The sequence below is a fragment of the Rhinatrema bivittatum genome, chromosome 14 (assembly GCF_901001135.1).
Source record: "Rhinatrema bivittatum chromosome 14, aRhiBiv1.1, whole genome shotgun sequence".
Taxonomy (NCBI): domain Eukaryota; kingdom Metazoa; phylum Chordata; class Amphibia; order Gymnophiona; family Rhinatrematidae; genus Rhinatrema; species Rhinatrema bivittatum.
The window spans coordinates 51772376-51791709 of NC_042628.1; the positions used below are offsets into that span (position 1 = coordinate 51772376).

A 19334-nucleotide genomic window follows, 5' to 3' on the forward strand; every position below is an offset into this window, starting at 1 on the left:
TGTGGACTATGTTTCTAGAGTTGTACCTTCCTTCAATACAACGCATAGGGCTGGAAAGCTCATCACAAATATACTACGTTCATCCTGTAAAAAGATCTCACCTACAACTTATTTGTTGGTCTTGATTTTTACATATCCAAGAAGACTAATGTGGTAACCGCACTGTTTTATTCAAGAGGAAACATAACAGAAAACTCAGCTGCAAAGGGAGGTGCAGGGAGGAGGTGCACGTCATCAGCCAGAAAGTGGATTAAGAACAATACCCCAGGACTTCCTCAATTTTACTTCTAAATGTGAGAGAGAACGGAGTGAAATGTTTCCTGCAAGGAAGACCTAAGGGAGAGTGTAGAGGGGAGAGTAGCTGCTGGCTGAGGAGTCCTGGAAGCAAGGAAGGTCCAAAAGAGGAATAATATCCAAAGGAAGTAGGTAGGAACATTTTAGGAATGATTTCCTAGCCTCTATTACCATTATAGACAAGAGTCAAACTACACCTGCAGCCCTTTTCTGTTAATACTGCAGTGCACGCTGATTGTTGTCAATGGAAAAAAAGCATTTCCCCTTTAGAACTACACCTGCTGGACACAAAGCCAGTTCTCCCCTATCAGAAGGGCTGTGATAACAGCTGGAGGGACAGGCACTACTCATCTGATCACAGTCTGTGAGAAAGGCAGCTCTGTCAGGTGTGCCCGTGGTTAGATGCAGACCAGATCTGGCTCTCTCCTTGGGGTCCTTCTTCTATTTCTCTGGGCTGCTTCTCTTAGTCCCTCATCCTGCCTCCACTTGACTTCAGCTTCAGGGTAGTTCTACTTTGCATCGTCATCTTTCTTAACAAGAACCAGCACTTGTGACGTCTGTTAGGGTCTGCTCACCATCTCCTCTGCGATAGTACTCTACATTATGAATAATCTAAAGCAAGTTTAGCACACTGCCTTCTGACCAGCTTATTGAAGACTGCTGGGTAGCTTGGGTCCCATTCTAAGCACGCACAATCTCTTCAGAAAGACAGAAGAGCCAGGAGCATAAAACAGAAATGAAACAAGCAAAACTGAGAATGGCATCCTATTTATAACATGGGGTCAGTGTAAGAGGGATCAGATATTTTGTCTTTAAAGCTGCAATGAAATTTGAAGTTAGTACATAAATTACATAGGACCATTTTTTGCAATAATATAAAGTTTGTAGGATTCAGTTTTATAAAAAGGTATATGAAAGAATGGCTGGAATGCTGGATGCCAACAATAATGTCCGCAATAAACTATGTGTATATGTCTTTATAATATATTTTGACAGCTACGTTTTTCTAGCTGGGTTTTTTTTTCCTGAGAGAGAAAGGTAGGCAACTATGGTCCCCAGGGGTCCCACTGATCATTGTTGAGGTTTTGTTATGATTCCCCGGAGAGCTGGAAGAACTGGTAATGCACTGAATTAATGATTTAACTTGTAAGCATACACTTGCTCATTAAATAATAGAGCAAGCGGATTGACAGGACTCATAGGGGCATTTCAGTCTAGGGGAAGTTTGGTGCGTGTGAAGAGCTCAAGCGACAAAAAAAAAAAAAAAAAGCAGGAACTTCCCAATAGAATATTATATGTAACCCCTGCTAGAGGCACATAAAATAAGAGAATCCTAATGCTGCATTGTTGTCCCTGTCCTTGCACAAGCTCTGTGGCTTCACAATATTTTGAATGGGTAAGATGTTGAATTGGACCTGGCTCAGATGGCAGTGGGGTGTATTATTCTGCAAGACAAAGAAAAAGGAAAACGAGAAGTTTTCCCCTCTGTGACTTTCCAAATTGTTTTCCCCACCGAAGAACTCCAACACTGCTTTTTAGACTCTCTTCAGAATGCCCCTTCCCTGCTGAGCCCACACCCTGCGGTTCACAAAAGAAGTCTCCCACAGTCCAGAATAGTTCCAAATTATGAACATTATTTTATCTCCTGGGGTTACTTGCAGTACAAATCAGCAGTAATCACAAAAATGGAACGAGTCATAGAATACAAACTGGAGAAAAATCTATAAGCAGCCTTGAGTAAAAATCACAACTTCTTATATCAACACAAATATGGAAATCCCCAAATCATTATTAGTCAGGCATAGAGAAAGCTATTGTTATCCCTGGGCATTAGTAATGAGAAATAGATCTACTTTGGGATCTGTCAGGTGCTTGGGAGCTGGAATAGCTACAGTCAGAGATAGGATGCTGGGCTTGATGGACCTTGGTTTGATCCAGTATGGCATTTCTTATGTTCTATCAAAACGTCAAACAACTTCAATAATCAAAAAAGAAGGAAAACACAATCTCCAGCGACCCCATGTTAACACCAGGTACTCACTATGTAGCCTTAAGTCCATCCAAAAAAGGTTCCTTCTTTAAGGAAATTATTCTGGCAGCTACTTGTGTCCATAATCCCCCTACAGTTCTTGATAAGAGGTTACATATAATGGGCTTAGCAGCAGATCTTTGGCACACAAGCATTCATTGAAAAGGAAGACCCTACTGGTCACTACATCTAAAAAAAGATATAGTTGCAATGGAGAAGGTACAGAGAAGGGCAACCAAGTGATAAAGGGGATGGAACAGCTCCCCTATGAGGAAAGGCTGAAAAGGTTAGGGCTGTTCAACTTGGAGAAGAGACGGCTGAGGGGGGATATGATAGAGGTCTTTAAGATATTCAGAGGTCTTTAATGAGTAGATGTGAATCGGTTATTTACACTTTCGGATAATAGGAGGACTAGGGGGCATTCCATGAAGTTAGCAAGTAGCACATTTAAGATTAATCGGAGAACATTTTTTTTTTAGTCAAAGCACAATTAAGCTCTGGAATTTGTTGCCAGAGGATGTGGTTAGTGCAGTTAGTGTAGCTGGGTTCAAAAAAGGTTTGGATAAGTTCTTGGAGAAGTCCATTAAATGCTATTAATCATGTTTACTTAGGGAATAGCCACTGCTATTAATTGCATCAGTAACATGGGATCTTCTTGGTGTTTGGGTAATTGCCAGGTTCTTGTGGCCTGGTTTGGTCTCTGTTGGAAACAGGATGCTGGGCTTGATGGACCCTTGGTCTGACCCAGCATGGCAATTTCTTATGTTCTTTTGTTCTTAGAATAGAAGAATCAGCAGCCCTGAAAGGATATTCCCAGGATCTTATCCCTTCCTATCTGCTTTCTAAAACCTTTTTCTCCCATTCAGGATTCAGACATACACTGGGCATGCTCCCTCTAGAAGTCAGTTCTCCAAACAATTACTTAAATGAATAGGCCAGCAATGCCATCTTGTTCTACAACACCATCCACCCAACTTAACCAATGATAGGAGTTAAGTGAGAAACTAGGGAAAAGTTTAAGGCTACCACTACTAGTGGCATAAGGACCAGAATGTAGGACTGGGCCACAAATAATGTAGAGGACAGAGCAGCAAATGGGAGGCAGTACAGCAACAAATAGAGGGAAATAGAACAGACAGATGGCCAAAGAATATGTTATTGAAGATTACCAATTGGAAAGGGCAACATGGATAGAGGGTTTATGCGTGTTTGGAGGATACATAAAGTTAAATATAGGAACATTGGTTCTTACCTGCTAATTTTCATTCCTGTAATACCACAGATCAGTCCAGACCAGTGGGTTATGCATCCCCACCAGCAGATGGCGGCAGAGATCGAAATTTGAGGCTATGCCTATAATTGAGAATGCCACCTGCAGCACCTCAGTATTAATCTGTACCCAAGCTTAGACCAAGGAAATTTAACTTAGAGGGTGAACAAAACCCCAGCCTGAATACCCCAAAACAGAACTAGACCACTAAGGTCCTCTAAAAATGTTCAACAATTATACAAAGTATTGCTTTAACGAACTTGGTTACTTAAACATCAACACTTCTGAATGTAAACCAGACACCAGAAAATCGGTCTTTCGGTATTACTACCAGGGCGGGCCTCTGGACTGATCTGTGGTATTACAGGAACAAAAATTTGCAGGTAAGAACCAATTTTCCTTTCCTGAACATACCCAGATCAGTCCAGACCAGTGGGATATACCAAAGCACCCCTAAACTGGGCGGGAACCTGAAAGACCTGCTCTCAGCACACTTTTGCCGAAAGTAGAAGCCTCAGGTGTCCGAACATCCAAATGATAATGCTTGGTGAACGTATGCAGGGAGGACAACACTGTAGCCCTACAAATCTCTTGGGGAGAAACCAACTGGCACTCTACCCACGAAGTTGCCTGAGCTCTTGTAGAATGAACCTTCAGGCCTGAAGGTACCGGATGACCCTTGATAACGGAAGCCGTGGAGATAGCTTCTTTCAACCAATGGGCTAAGGAAGCCTTAGACACTTTTTCACCTTTCTTGGATCCACCAAAAGTCACAAAGAGATGATCTGAACCCCGGAAGGAATTAGTGACCTTAAGGTAACGCAAGAGGACCTGCCTCACATCTCCCCATCATCGGATCCCGAGACCATGCCGGAAATCCTGGTAATTCCACCGTCTGATTAACATGAAAGTCAGAAACTACTTTTGGTAAGAAGGAGGGGACCACATGCAAGGACACACTGTCATCATTGATTCGTAAAAACGGATCGCGACAAGAGAGAGCTTGGAGTTCTGAAATTCTCCTTGCCGAGCAAATCGCCACCAGAAAAACTGTCTTTAGCATCACAGCTTTCAGAGAAGCCAGATTCAAGGGTTCATAGGGGTCCTCACACAGATCCTGTAAGACCAAATTGAGATTCCATTCTGGGCACAGTTTACAAAGAGGAGGCTTCAAATGCTTCACCCTTTTCAGAAAATGGAGGACGTCAGGGTGAGAGGCCAAATTATCCCCCTGTACTTTACCCATGAGACAGCCTAGGGCCGACACTTGAACTCGAAGGGAGTGAAACGCGAGGCCCTTGGATAATCCCTACTGCAAAAAGGCCAAAATTGGATGTGACAAGGGGATCCCAGCCTTGATGATTACACCAGGACTCAAACACCTTCCAGACCCTGACATAGGCCAAGGAAGTGACATGCCTTCTGGATTGAAGAAGGGTAGAAATCACCTGCTCCGAATATCTCCTCATGTGCAAGCAGCGCCTCTCAAAAGCCAAACCGCGAGACAGAAGCGGTCCTCCTGATCCGAAAAGATAGGACCTTGGTGCAGGAGATCCAGCAAATGAGCTAGCGGAAGGGGTCCCATCCACCGACAGATACATCAGATCCACGAACCACGGGCGACATGGCCACTCCGGCGCCTTGAGAATTACCGACCTGGGATGTGCCTCTATGTGCCTTAGAAAGTGACCTATGAGTGGCCACGGTGGAAACACGTAGAGGAGAACTTCCGTCAACCATGGGCATACAAGAGCATCCAGCCCTACCGAGCCTCTTTCACGTCCGCAACTGAAGAATATCATGGTCTTTCTGTTGACTCTGTTGCCATAAGGTCCAACTGAGGCATCCCTCACTGAGCACAAATGCGGTTCCATGAGTCCTGGGACAATGCCCATTCTCCTGGATCCAGCTGCTGACGACTTAAGAAGTTGGCCTGAACGTTGTCTACTCCTGCCACGTGAGAGGCCGCAATCCCCTGGAGGTGGCTCTCTGCCCACATGAAAAGAAGCTGGGCTTCCTGAGCCATGGCCTGGCTCTTGGTGCCTCCCTGGTGACTGACATAAGCCACCGTTGTTGCATTGTCCGAGAAGAACCTTACCATTCATCCCTGGACCTGAGGGAGAAAATGTGCAAGAGCTCTGCGCACCGCTCTTCTCTCCAGGCGATTTATAGACCAGGTTCGTTCCATTGCTGACCATAGGCCTTGAGCCAAATGACCCAGGCACACTGCACCCCAGCCCATAAGGCTGGAATCCATTGCCACTACCACCCAATCCAGAACTTCGAGGGGCATGCCCTTCTGAAGATTGACTTTTGTTAGCCACCACACTAAACTCGTTTTGGCTTCCTTCCACAGGAGCAATGGACTGTGGAACTGTTCTGACACTGGGTTCCAGCGGGACAACAGGACCCTCTGCAGGGGACGCATATGAGCGAACGCCCAAGGGACCAGCTCCAGGGTCGATGCCATGGACTCTAGGACTTGCAAGTAAGTCCTGGACCTTTGGAACTGGAAGGCGAAGCAGTCATCAAACTTGGCCCTGTAACTTGAACATCGGGTCTTGGGTTAGGGCCACTGTGCCTTTCAGGGTATTGAAGTGCACCCCAGATAGTCCAGGGACAGGGATAGAGTTAGGTGACTCTTTGCCACATTGATCAGCCAACCTAAGGTCTCCAGGTCCTGCATCACCTGGTGAATTGAATGCAAACACTCCTCTGTCTTGGCACGGATAAGCCAGTCATCCAGGTATGGATGCACCAGAATTCCGTCCCTCTGCAAGAACGCTGCCACAACAGCTTTGTGAAGGTGCGAGGAGCCGTGGCAAAACTGAAAGGGAGAGCCCAGAACTGGAAATGATTTCCAAGCACCTTGAACTTGAGGAATCTTTGATGATCCTCTCGAATGGGAATGTGTAAGTACGCCTCCATGAGATCCAAGAATGCCAGGAATGTTGAGATTACTTACCTGATAATCTCCTTTTCCTTAGTGTATGCAGATGGACTCAAAACAAATGGGTATAGTGTGCTCGTGCTAGCAGTTGGAGACGGATCTGACATCAGCACGGGTACATATACCTCCACAGGAAGTGTAGCAAATCAGTAATATTCCTTGCAAAAGCTTTTATGGATATATGTGTGACTGACCGATTGATTAATCAACAGGATTACCCTGAACATTGATGGTAGCTGGAGACCACCAGTGTACTCAGCCGGAAGGCGTCGACACCCAGCAGGGTGGATGCCCTATATAAGAAAACGTGGCTTACCGTGAGTCGGCGAATCCCCATGTATACCGGCAGCCGGGCGGGATGCTGAGTCCATCTGCATACACTAAGGAAAAGGAGATTATCAGGTAAGTAATCTCAACATTTCCTAGCGTGTAGCAGATGGACTCAAAACAAATGGGATGTACAAAAGCTACTCCCGTACTGGGCGGGAGGCTGCCCGAGGACCGTTTAGGATTGCCCTCGCAAATGCTGTGTCCTCCCGGGTCTGGACGTCCAGACGATAGAATCTGGAGAAGGTATGGAGGGAGGACCACGTCGCCGCTTTACATATCTCTGCAGGCGACAGCAGCTTAGTTTCTGCCCAAGAGGCCGATTGTGCTCTGGTAGAATGAGCCAAGACCTGTAGAGGCGGTGGTTTTCCCGCCTCTATGTAGGCTGCCTTGATAACTTCTTTAATCCAGTGGGCGATGGTTGGCCGTGAGGCCACTTCCCCTTGCTTCTTCCCGCTGTGCAGGACGAACAGGTGGTCCGTCTTTCGTACTGCTTCTGACATTTCCAGGTATCTGGACAGTAGTATGCTGATGTCGAGATGGCGTAGCATTCGACCTTCTTTCGACTTCTTCAAACCTTCCGTGGTAGGCAAGGATATGGTTTGGTTGAGGTGAAAGTGTGAGACCACTTTGGGTAAAAAGGATGGAACTGTGCGAAGATGGATAGCCTCTGGAGTGATTCTGAGAAACGGATCACGGCAGGACAGTGCTTGTAGCTCTGAGATGCGGCGTGCTGAACACACAGCCAGCAAGAACACCATCTTCAAGGTTAACAAACGAAGAGACAGGCCTCGAAAGGGCCTGAAGGCTGATCCCGCTAGAAATTCCAATACTAGATTGAGGTTCCACAAGGGCACTGGCCACTTCAGTGCCGGGCGAATGTGTTTGACTCTTTTCAGGAAACGTGAAACGTCTGGGTGTTTGGCAATGGTGTTGCCGTCACTCCTGGGACCGTAGCAAGACAGCGCTGCTACCTGAACCTTGATGGAGCTGAGGGACAGACCCTTCTGAAGTCCATCTTGTAGGAAGTCCAAAATCCAAAGTCCACAATTATCTGAAAAGCTGTGGGCGACAGCTGCCATTCCCCTGGGTTTAGGCTTTCTCTGCTGAGGAAGTCTGCCGTGGTGTTGTCCTTCCCGGCGATGTGGACGGCGGAGATGTCCTGGAGATTTGCTTCTGCCCAAATCATCAGGGGAGTTATCTCTAGGGACACTTGTTGGCTTCTGGTTCCGCCCTGTCGATTGATGTATGCCACCATGGTGACGTTGTCTGACATCACTCTGACCGCTCTGTTGCGAAGTCTGTGGGCAAATCGCAGGCACACTAGCCTGACTGCCCGTGCCTCTAGTCGGTTGATGTTCCACGTTGGCTCTTCTCTGGTCCACCGCCCTTTGGCGGTGAGCTCCTCGCAGTGTGCTCCCCATCCGTTCAGGCTGGCATCTGTGGTGAGCAGGATCCAGGTTGGGGAGGACATTCTTGACCCCCGGCTCATGTGGCCGGGCTGCAACCACCACTGTAGCTGATACCGCACTCTGGCCGGTAGAGGCAGGTGTATGGTGTAGTCCTGTGATCGTGGGCTCCATCGAGATAGAAGGGCGCGTTGCAATGGTCTCATATGAGCCCGCGCCCATGGCACCACCTCCAGAGTGGATGCCATGAGGCTGAGGACCTGTAGGTAATGCCGAGCTGTGGGCCGGTTGGCGCTCAGCAGGACCTGCAGATGACACTGGAGTTTTGACTTTCTCTTGGAGGTCAGGCTGACCTTGTCTTCTTGGGTGTCGAATTGGACCCCTAGGTATTCCAGCGACTGGGACGGCTGTAGGGAGCTCTTGTTTATGTTGACTACCCATCCGAGGCTTTCCAGAAGAGCTATAAACTCTGTTGGTATTGCCCGGTGGCTCTCCTCCGGTGACTTTGCCCTGATCAGCCAATCGTCCAGGTAGGGATGGACGAGAATTCCTTCCTTCCTGAGTGCCGCCGCCACTACTACTATGACCTTGGTAAAGATCCGCGGCGCGGTGGCTAACCCAAAGGGTAAAGCTCGGAACTGGAAGTGCTGATTCAGGACTTTGAAGCCTAAATAGCGCTGGTGATCCCGATGGATTGGGATATGTAAATAGGCTTCCGACAGATCTAGGGAGGTGAGAAACTCCCCTGGCTGTACTGAATTCTTGACCGACCGTAGAGTTTCCATGCGAAAGCTGGGGACCCGTAAGTGTCGGTTGACTGACTTGAGGTCCAGGATGGGCCTGAAAGTGCCCTCCTTCTTGGGTACTATGAAATAAATGGAATAATGCCCAGAAGTTATCTCTCCTGCAGGTACTGGGATTATGGCTTTTAGGGCCAGGAGCCTCTGTAAGGTCACTTCTAGTGCCGCTGCCTTGAGCGGTGAACAAGGAGATTCCACAAACTTGTTCGGTGGAAGCCGAAGGAAATCCAGGTAATATCCTTCTCGGATGATGGCGAGGACCCACTGGTCCGAAGTGATCTCGACCCACCTGCGGTAGAAGAGGGTTAGCCTGCCCCCTATGGCTGCTACCCCCGGATGGGTCGGCTGATTGTCATTGTGGGTTGCGGCCGGGGCCAGAACCCGAGCCAGTTCTCTTCTTGTTGTGCTTAGGATGAAAGGGCTGGTTCCTGGCCTGGGAACGAGGCGCTCGATAGCGAGTCCTGTAAGGGTTGAAGCGCTGAGAATTTCTACCTCTGGAAGGTCTAGAAAAGGACCGCTGGCTCTTCCTCGACCTGTCTTCTGGTAGACGGGGTAATGGAGAGGCACCCCATTTAGTAGCCCAGTTCTCGAGATCGCTGCCGAACAGTAGGGAACCCTTAAAGGGCATTCTCGTGAGTCGTGTCTTGGAGGACGAGTCGGCCGCCCAATTACATAGCCAAAGCTGTCTTCTGGCTGCCACTGAGGAGGACACTCCCTTGGCTGCCGTACGGACGAGGTCGGAGGCTGCGTCAGTGAGAAATGCGAGAGCTGATTCCATGTCTGCTCCCTGGGTGTTGTTTCTCGCCTGTGATAAACAGGAGCGCGTCACCACGGTGCAGCAGGTCGCGATTCGTAGGGACATGGCTGCTACCTCAAAAGCTTGTTTCAGAATGGTGTCCATGCGTCGGTCATGCGTATCCTTGAGGGCCGCTCCCCCCTCAACCGGAATGGTGGTGTGCTTCACTATTGCGTTAACTATGGCGTCTACCTTGGGACATGCCAGCAGCTCCTTGGACGCCGGATCCAGAGGGTACATGCCTGCCAAGGCCCGACCCCCTTTGAATGAGGCCTCCGGTGCCTTCCATTCCAGATCGATTAGATGCTGTGCTGCTTGTAGGAGGGGAAAATGGTGAGCCGGTTGGTGCAGGCCCTCTAACAGGGGGTTCAGTTTAGGGTCCCCTGGGGTATCCTGGCCCGGAATGGCCAGTTCCGATAGGCATTGTGAGACCAGACCTGAAAGATCCTCTTTCCGAAAGAAGCGCCTCATGGTCCGATATGGCTCTATCTCCGAGGGAAGTTCACCCTTCTCGGGGGGCTCCTCACTTTCTTGGGAGCAATCCGAATCCCCATAATCGGGGCTGTCGGGTGGCGAGTGGCCGCGCCTAGGTCTCAAGGGTCCAGGGGCCGGATCAACCGGGAAGGAAAGACCCATTCGAGGAGCAGACTGCATCTGGACAAAGGCGTGAATCCCGTTGAATAATTCCACCCAGGAAAGCGAAGCCGGATCTGGCCGTAGGGGCACCAGGTCTCTCGGGTTCCTTGGCTGCTTGCCGCGGCCTGCTAAGTCCAGTGTGCTCCCTGAGGAACTGATGGGCTGGGACCGGTCCTGTCCTGGAACTCCCATGGCCTCCTCACATTGGGCACACAGTGAGTCTGCTTCCTCGCTCTGTGTGGCTCTGAGGTTGCATGCTGAGCATAGGCTTAGAGCTTTCATGCCAGATTCTGGAGGTGCCGGCTCTGCGGCCGCATGGGCTCTCTTATGCTCCATTTGCCTGAAATTCGGTGTCGCCCAATGATGTGCACCTAACAAGTGCACTTAACAGCATGCGCCTAGAACGGGCGTCTTATAATGTGCGCCTATGCCCGGGCGTCGTATAATGTGCACCTATGAACGGGCGTCTTATAATGTGCGCCTATGCCCAGGCGTCTTATAATGTGCGCCTATGAACGGGCGTCTTATATTGTGCGCCTATGAACGGGCGTCTTACAATGTGCGCTAACAACGTGCGCCTTTCGCGTGCGCTAACAACGTGCGCCTAACGCTTGCGCTAACAACGTGCGCCTAACGCGTGCGCTAACAACATGCGCCTATCGCGGGCACTTAGCAACGAGCGCTTAGCCTCAGTCGGCGAAGGCGAGTAGGCAGGCAAAATGGTGATCTCTTTGGCGGGCTGCCTCGTAGGCATGCCCAGTTAGTTCACACTTCCTCGGAGACCAAGTAAAAGATGTACGCCTTACCTTGTCTTCGGCGCTTCCCGGCTGCGACCCGGGCGGTCTCTGGCTGCGGGGAGAGAGGGCGAGTACCTTCACCGCCACGCATAAGGAAGTGTACCCGCTGCCTCTAGGCCGCGCCTGAACTCGTCTCGCTCGGGGGCGAAGTCCACGCCGGGACCGAGGCTGCCTCTAGGCCGCGCCCGAACTCGTCTCGCTCGGGGGCCAAGCCGCGCCCGAGCCCTTCTCACTCGGGGGCTAGGTCCCTGCCGCGAACCGGCCACCGGACCGAGGCTCCTACCTCCGAGGGACCACGGAAGTCAGCTCGGGAAACTTCAACTGGGTGAGTGACCGCCTGGTATCACCACAGGAGTGTGGGGCTCGTCTTCAGTAGGATTCTTCTATAAATTTAGTCTAGAATTTGGAAACACACTCAGCAAGTGTGGGGTAGCTCCAAACTGCTTTGGAGACGGAAATTACTGATTTGCTACACTTCCTGTGGGGGTATATGTACCCGTGCTGATGTCAGATCCGTCTCCAACTGCTAGCACGAGCACACTATACCCATTTGTTTTGAGTCCATCTGCTACACGCTAGGAAACTCCCCTTTGTGGACTGCGGCAAACACTGTGTGCGGGGTCTCCAATTGAAACCTGGGATCGCGTAAACTCCGGTTTACCTTTGTAGGTCTAGGATGGGGTGGAACATGCCCTCTTTCTTTGGGACCACAAAGTAAATGGAGTAGCGTCCATGACCTTGCTTGCTCGGGGGCACTGGGACAATGGCTTCCAACGACAGTAGTCTTTGAAGTGCTTCCTGAACTGCCATCCGTTTGTTTTGGGAAATGCAATGCGACTCCAGAAAGGACTCCTTGAGAGGCCGAGAAAGTTCTAAGGCGTAGCCTTGATGAATAACCTCCAGAACCTATTGGTCGGAGGTGATCCTGACCCACTCTTCGTAAAACCGGGACAACTTGCCCCGACCGCCACACCTTCCGCTCCTTTCGTGGACCCAGCAGCTGCTAGTCGAATCAGTATCCTCCTCAAGTTTGTGCCCTTGCTCCGCAGGAGAAAGAGGGGGTGGACCACGAAGTGCCTCCTTAACCGGCTGTCCCTCCCTCCAAACCAGGGTCCAGAGAACGGGCAGATTTCTTATCCCATTTGCCGTTAAAAAATAAATCCTCCCCTCCCTGAGCACATCCGTGCAGAGAGAAAGGGAGTTGAGAGGGACTGCCCCTGAGCTGCAGGCTGCACAAGCCCCCACTGTCGGTAACTCCGACATAGTGAGGCATTCTGGCAGTAGAAAAAAGGAAAGGAAAAAAAAATATTCTTTTTGTCAGAGGGCCACTCGAGTCCCTGGTCCTAAAGAAGGCAAATCGCTAAAAAATGGCTCGCTAAAAAATCGCCATCACCTTGCGGGAAGCCAAAACGGGCTGAGAGGAATTTAAAAAAAAAAAAAAAAAAAAGCAAAATGGCGCACGTGCCAGGAACCGCGATACACTAAATTGCGTTGGATCTCATCTGCTTCCCTTCCGGGTAAGGGTCAGACCCCCTGGCTGCAGTACGCAGGACTCCCACTCCCCCAGAGGTCCTTACCAACCCAGCCTGGCCGGCGGCAGCCCTGACAGGCAGGCCGATTAACTGGCACAGCTGCTGTGCTCAGAAGCAGAGCAAAAAGAAACCAAATTACTTTTTTTTTTTAAATTTAAATAAAACTTTAATAAAGAAAGGCAAAAGAAAAAAACCTCTTAAAGGGATACCTTCCCTGAGCTGGCAGCTGTCACAAGGAGGGGACCTCGAGGCTGAAGAGGGAGCCAGTCCCCTGGCTATCAGAGGCCTCAGAAGTAGCGGGCTAGCACTGCCAGGGGTATCCAACTCCCCATTTGCCCAGCTCAACCCAGGGGATGGTCTGAGAAACCAAGACCTAGCGACCCTGAGGAGCAGAAAAAATTCTCTGAATGCCCAAACAATGAGGACTGCAGGTATGCATCTCTACCATCTGCTGGTGGCAGAGAAATACTGAGGGGCATCAGGTGGCATTCTCAATTATAGGCACAGACTCAGTTTGCTCTCTGCCGCCATCTGCTGGTAGGGATGCATAACCCACTGGTCTGGACTGATCTGGGTATGTTCAGGAATCCAAGTTGTTTCTGTTCATGATGTAATAATAGTGTATAACCAGAGGGATAAGACACTCCCCTCACCCCACTCCCACCCTCATCTTTGAAATCTGAATAAAGAATGAATTCCATTAATAGAAACATAGAAACATAAAAGTAGAAAGACTGTATGGCCCATACAGTCTGCCCATCCATCCAATTAATTTAGAATTTTAATTCTCATCACTTTCTAAGATATCCCTTGTATTTATTCCATGCTTTCTTGAGTCAGATACTGTTTCTGCCTCCTCCATTTCCACCAGGAGACTGTTCCATGTATCCACCATCCTCTCTGTAAAGAAATATTTCCTATGATTACTCCCGTCTACCCCTTTCAATCTCATCTCATGACCCCTTGTTCTAGAGCCTCCTTTCCATTGAAAAAGGCTCACCTCCTGTGTATGGAAACCTTTGAGACATTTGAATGTCTCTGTCATATCTCCCCTCTCGCCTGTCCTAGAGAGTATACATGTTTATATCTTTAAATATATCCTCATATGCTTTAGAACGAAGACCACTGACCATTTTAGTAGCCACCCTCTGGACTGACTCCATCCTGATTAAATCCTTTTGAAGCTGCGGGTTCCAGAATTCCAAGTGAGGTCTCACCAGGGACCTCTGCAGGGCAATATCACCTCCCTTTTTCTGCTGACCATTCCTCTCCCTATGTAGCCAGGCATCTTTCTGGCTTTTACCATTGCTTTATCCACTTTTTTGGCCAAGATCATTAGATACAATCACCCTCAGATCCCGCTCTTCCTTTGTGCTTAAAAGAATTTCACTCCTATACCGTACCTTTCCTTTGGGTTTTTGCATTACTCTACTTTTTTAGCATTACATCTTAGGTGCCAGACCTTAGATCATTCCTCATGCTCCGCTAGATCCCTCCTCATGTTTTCCATTCTTTCCTGGTTGTCCACTCTGTTCTAGATTTTGGTATCCCTGGCAAAAAGACAAACATTTCCCCGACAACCCTTCCATTATGTCTCTCATAAAAATGTTGAAAGAACCATTCCCAGGACCGATCCCTGAGGCAGACCACTAGTAACAACCCCCTCCTCAGAGAAAACTCCATTTACCACTATTCTTTATCACCTCCCACTCAGCCAGTTTCTAACCCAGTCAGTCACTCTAGGATCTATACCTAGGGTGCCCAATTTATTTATAAGTCTTCTGTGCGGAACCGTGACAAAGGCCTTACTGAAATCCAAGTACACTATGTCTAGCGCTCTCCCGTGATCCAACTCTCTGGTCACCCAATCACAGAAATTGATCAGATTCATCTGACAAGCTTTACCTCTGATAAAACCATGCTGCCTCTGATCTTGCAATCTATTGGATTCCAAAAATTGCACTATCCTCTGTTTTAGCAGCAATTCCATTTGTTTACTCACCACAGAAGCCTGTAGTTCCCAGCCTCCTCCTTACTTCCACTTTTATGAATAGGAATCACATCTGTCCTTTTCTATTCCTCCGGATCTACTCCAGACTCTAAAGAAGCATTGAAAAGGTCAGCCAATGGAGCTGCTAGGACATCTCTAAGTTTCCTTAGTACCCCCACATGTATCCCATCCGGCCCCATCATCTTATCTACTTTAAGTTTAATTAGATTCTCACGAACATACTGTTCTGAAAATCAAATAATGTTTACCACACTTTCAATCTTATTTGTGTTTGTTTAGTGTGATCCTGCTCCAGGCCCTTCCACAGTTGAACATGTAAAGCCTGTTGCTAATTTATTGTTTCACTGTAAACCGAGGTGATGTATGTCTATACGTACCGCGGTATAAAAGAATCTATAAATAAATAAATAAATATTTGTTAAGCAATTTTGCTTTTTCTTCATCAGCCTCTACATATTACTTCCCTTCACCTCTGAGTCTCACAATCCCACTTTTGCACTTCCTTCTATCTCTAACATCTAAAAAAAAAAACGTTTGTCCTTCCATTTTACTGTATTTGCTGTTTTTTTTCTTCTATTTGAATTTTCACATTCCTGAGCACTTTCCCAGCTTCTCTTAATTTTTCCAGTTTTTGTCTCCTGTCTTCCTCTTTCTGCAATCTCTTGTAGTTTATGAATGCTAACTTTTTCTCCCTTACCTTTTCAGATACCTATTTAGAAAATCACGTCTCTTTTTCCTCTTCCCTTTATTTACATTCCTAACAAAAAGATTAATTGCTCTTATGATACCAGTCATTAGCTGGATGGGATAATCTAGAGGAAGTAGAAGGGCAGCTCTTGCTGCCCTTCTACTTCCTCTAGATTATCCCATCCAGCTAATGACTCCTTGAGGTTCTCCTCCATTTTGAGAAAGAATGGCTGACCATTTGAAAGTTAATTCTTGCAACTTTTATCCTCATCTTCCTGCTCTTTCTTAGCAGCTCTGTGAAGCATACACAATGTTTATGCAATAACAAAATGTGTACTGTATGTACCTACTGACATGTCCTGTTCTCTTGACAGAGTGCACATCAGTCTCAGCCTAGGGAGATAGCCTAAAGATGCAGTTTTAAGTTCACTTGAAAGACCTGAAAGTATGAACAGTGTGGAGACCATCCTATCTATCCTCCTCTACTCAAAGATGTTCCTTTTTTCTGGGGTGGACAGCTACGGCTTCTTAAACTGCATCCAAACATACAGAAACCCCAACAGCTACATGTGTATCCAGCGGTTCCTGCAGATGGTGGAGAGTGCCGTGTCTGATCTACCATCCAGCGCTCAGTACCTGAACATTTCCCATAACAACATCACCCATCTGTATAGCGGGAGCTTCAGCCACCTCCAACAGTTGGTTCTTCTGCGGCTGGACTTCAACAACCTGGAAATGATTAATGAAGGGGCTTTTGAGAAGCTGACATATCTGAGCACTTTAAATATTTCTTTTAACAGAATATCCAATCTTACCCAGGGGGCTTTCCGGGGACTTGTGAATTTAACGCACCTTCTGCTGCAGAACAATCGTCTTCGCCAGATTCAAGCGGACACATTCCATTTACTAGGGAGTCTTGTAACTCTAGACTTATCCTCCAACTTCCTGTGCAATTTCAGTGATGTGGTACATTCCCTCTCACCTCTGAAAAAACTCCAGACCCTGAATCTCTGTTATAATATTCTGTTTTCATTAGAACACACTGCCAAGTTCCCAAGTTCTCTTTCTAAACTCTCTCTCTGCCACAATAACCTGAGCAACATGGACTGCCAGGTCGACCTCTTCAGAGACATCAGATATCTGGATCTGTCTTACAACCACATCAAAGCATCTGCCTTGGTCCAAATGAACTTACGAAATGTGACACGTTTGCTTCTGGCAAACAATTTGGATTTGGATATATTTCAGGTTCTCAAACATAAAATAATCAGCCCATCTAGTATAGACTATTCTGGATTAGGTCTGAATAATGTAGATAAATTGTCTAATCTGTGCAGCAACCTGGGAAACAAAATCTTCCAGAAGCTCTCCTTGTGCAACAATTCCATCAGAACACTAATCCGTCACCCATTTACTCACTGCCCAGTGATCAAGGTTTTGGATTTGTCTCGAAATGTCCTTAAATATATTGGCTGCTTGGAATTTGTGGAGAAAAAGCAGGATTTAGAAGCTCTGGTTGTAGAGCACAACCTGTTGACTAAATTACCAAACTGCAAACCCCTGGGGTTCAAAAGTTTGCATTACATTTCTTTTCGTTACAACCGAATCCTGACTGTACGTCAAAACTCTTTTTCCTATGCTCCACATCTTCAACATTTAAAACTGAACATCAACAATATTGCTTACCTGGACAGGTATGCCTTCAGGGGTCTTCAAGGACTCAAGATTCTCCATCTGGATAACAACCTCATAACAGACTTATACAAGGAGAGCTTTGAGGATCTCAGGAGTCTCCAGATCCTGAACCTGAGGAACAATAGAGTGTCTATAATCTTTAAGCAAACTTTTTATAAGCTGGGAAATCTCCAGATTCTGGACTTAGGGAATAATAAAATCAGAAATTTAAGCTATTCTTCTTTTGAGGGTTTGAGAAACCTGTCCAACTTGTACCTGGATGGGAATCAAATCAAAAGGATAGAAAGTGCCATGTTCTCCTGTGTGCAAAGTTCTCTCCTGGTGCTCGATCTTGCAGGAAATCATCTGCGTTACATCTCCACCAGGAACAAACTGTCTCCATTTGAGAAGATGAAGAATCTCTTGGATCTCAAACTTCAGGCTCAGCAGCCTTACGGAATCAACATCATCCCACCTAGCTTCTTCAAAGGCCTCACCTCCCTGAAATCCCTCTACTTGGCCCGGAATAAAATTCTTTCTATACCTCCAGATGTATTTGATGATCTGGGCCAGTTGAGATATCTCACCCTGACAGATGCCTGCAACGGCATCCAGAACCTGCCAGCTGGGATCTTCAAAAACCTGAGGAATCTCCAAGAGTTGGACTTGGAAAATGTAGGTCTTCGGTCCCTAACACTGGAAGTGTTTGGCAACCTCACCAAACTCGGTTCTCTCACTCTCATGAAAAATGCCCTGAAGATTGTGAACAGCAGTGTGATCAACAACCTGACCCAGCTAAAGTACCTTGACCTCCGTAAGTGTCCTCTGACCTGCACCTGCCAGAACAGTTGGTTCATAAATTGGCTGAACAAAAGTAAGGTACAGATTGTGTATCCTTACAACCATTCCTGTGAAGCCAATCCCAAAACCTATATTTCTACCATTGACACCCACATATGCTACCTAGACATAGGGATGCACCTCTTTTGGGGAACAACACTGGCCCTGATTCTCTTCATGCTTCTCCCTATCACTTACCAAAAGTGCTACTGGCGCATCAAGTACAACTTCTATATTTTCCGCACTTGGTTCAATGAGTCCTGGAGATGGAAAGAGGAAGAGCATTTCAAATATGATGCCTTCATCTCCTACAACTCCTGCGATGAGGCCTGGGTATTACAGGAGCTCATACCTAATCTGGAAACTAACAGTTTTTCTTCCTTCCGACTCTGCCTCCATCACAGGGACTTTGAGCTCGGAAGGGACATCATAGACAACATTGTGGACAGCATCTACCAGAGCAGAAAAACAATCTGCATCATCAGCAGGAGTTATCTGCGCAGTGAGTGGTGCTCCTTGGAGATCCAGCTGGCCAGTTATAGGCTCTTCCATGAGTTGAAGGATGTCCTTGTATTAATCTTCTTGGAGAAGATTCCTGACAGAGAGCTCTCTGCCTATCACAGAATGAGGAAAGTCATGCTAAAGAAGACTTACATTAACTGGCCCTTGGAGCCAGCAGCTCAGAAAATTTTCTGGACCAAGATCCGAAAAGCCTTGAAGGGCTCAGAGGAGGACAGCAGTCAGTCTACTATGGTAGAATAACTGGTTTCATGACTGTTAAGGACAGAAATTAACCCATTTGAGACACCAAGTTTGTTTCTTTACTGGAACACATGGCATGAAAATTCATTCAAGTTTTCTGAATCAAATTTTAAGGGAAAAAATACAGCAAAAATCAGCTGGCTTGCATTTACATCTTGAGGTCTGTCATTTCTTTGGGAAGATCTGTGAGGTAGAAAAATTTGGCACTAATTGGCACAATATAAATATGCAAGCAAATAAAATTATTTGTCCCAAGGGTAGACAAATTGGTGTGTCTGAACTAATCCTGTAAGTTGAAAGGTTCTACTGGTTGTTAAATATCAAGGAAGGGAGAGGAAAGAGATATGAATTGTATTTTTTTTTTACAGGAATATCTGTAAAGAAAATAAAAAATAAATAAGACTGATGCTCTTTATTCAGCAGAGCTGCTTTGCTGTATTCACAGGCAGCCACAAACTCCAGTTCATCACTAAGATTTTTCAAATGCATGCAATGGAAACAAAACTACTGTTCTGGCTTT

At 47.2% G+C, this 19334-nt stretch overlaps 1 protein-coding gene across 2 annotated transcripts; it reads left to right on the forward strand.

Moving 5' to 3' along the window:
• Positions 1-297: 297 nt before the first annotated feature.
• On the forward strand, positions 298-18965 carry LOC115076186 (toll-like receptor 13). 2 transcript variants are annotated; one of them, XM_029577349.1, is made up of 2 exons: positions 298-426; positions 15913-18965. In XM_029577349.1, the coding sequence occupies exon 2, from the start codon at positions 15986-15988 to the stop codon at positions 18812-18814; it is 2829 nt and encodes a 942-aa protein (XP_029433209.1). In that variant the 5' UTR covers positions 298-426; positions 15913-15985; the 3' UTR covers positions 18815-18965. The 2 variants fall into 2 exon arrangements, with proteins under 2 accessions (XP_029433209.1, XP_029433210.1); XM_029577350.1 differs by having other exon boundaries at positions 304-422.
• Positions 18966-19334: the final 369 nt, after the last annotated feature.

Coding starts and splice junctions, on each gene's coding strand:
- LOC115076186 (XM_029577349.1), top strand. CDS start 15,986: ATGAACAGTGTGGAGACCATCCTATCTATCCTCCTCTACTCAAAGATG.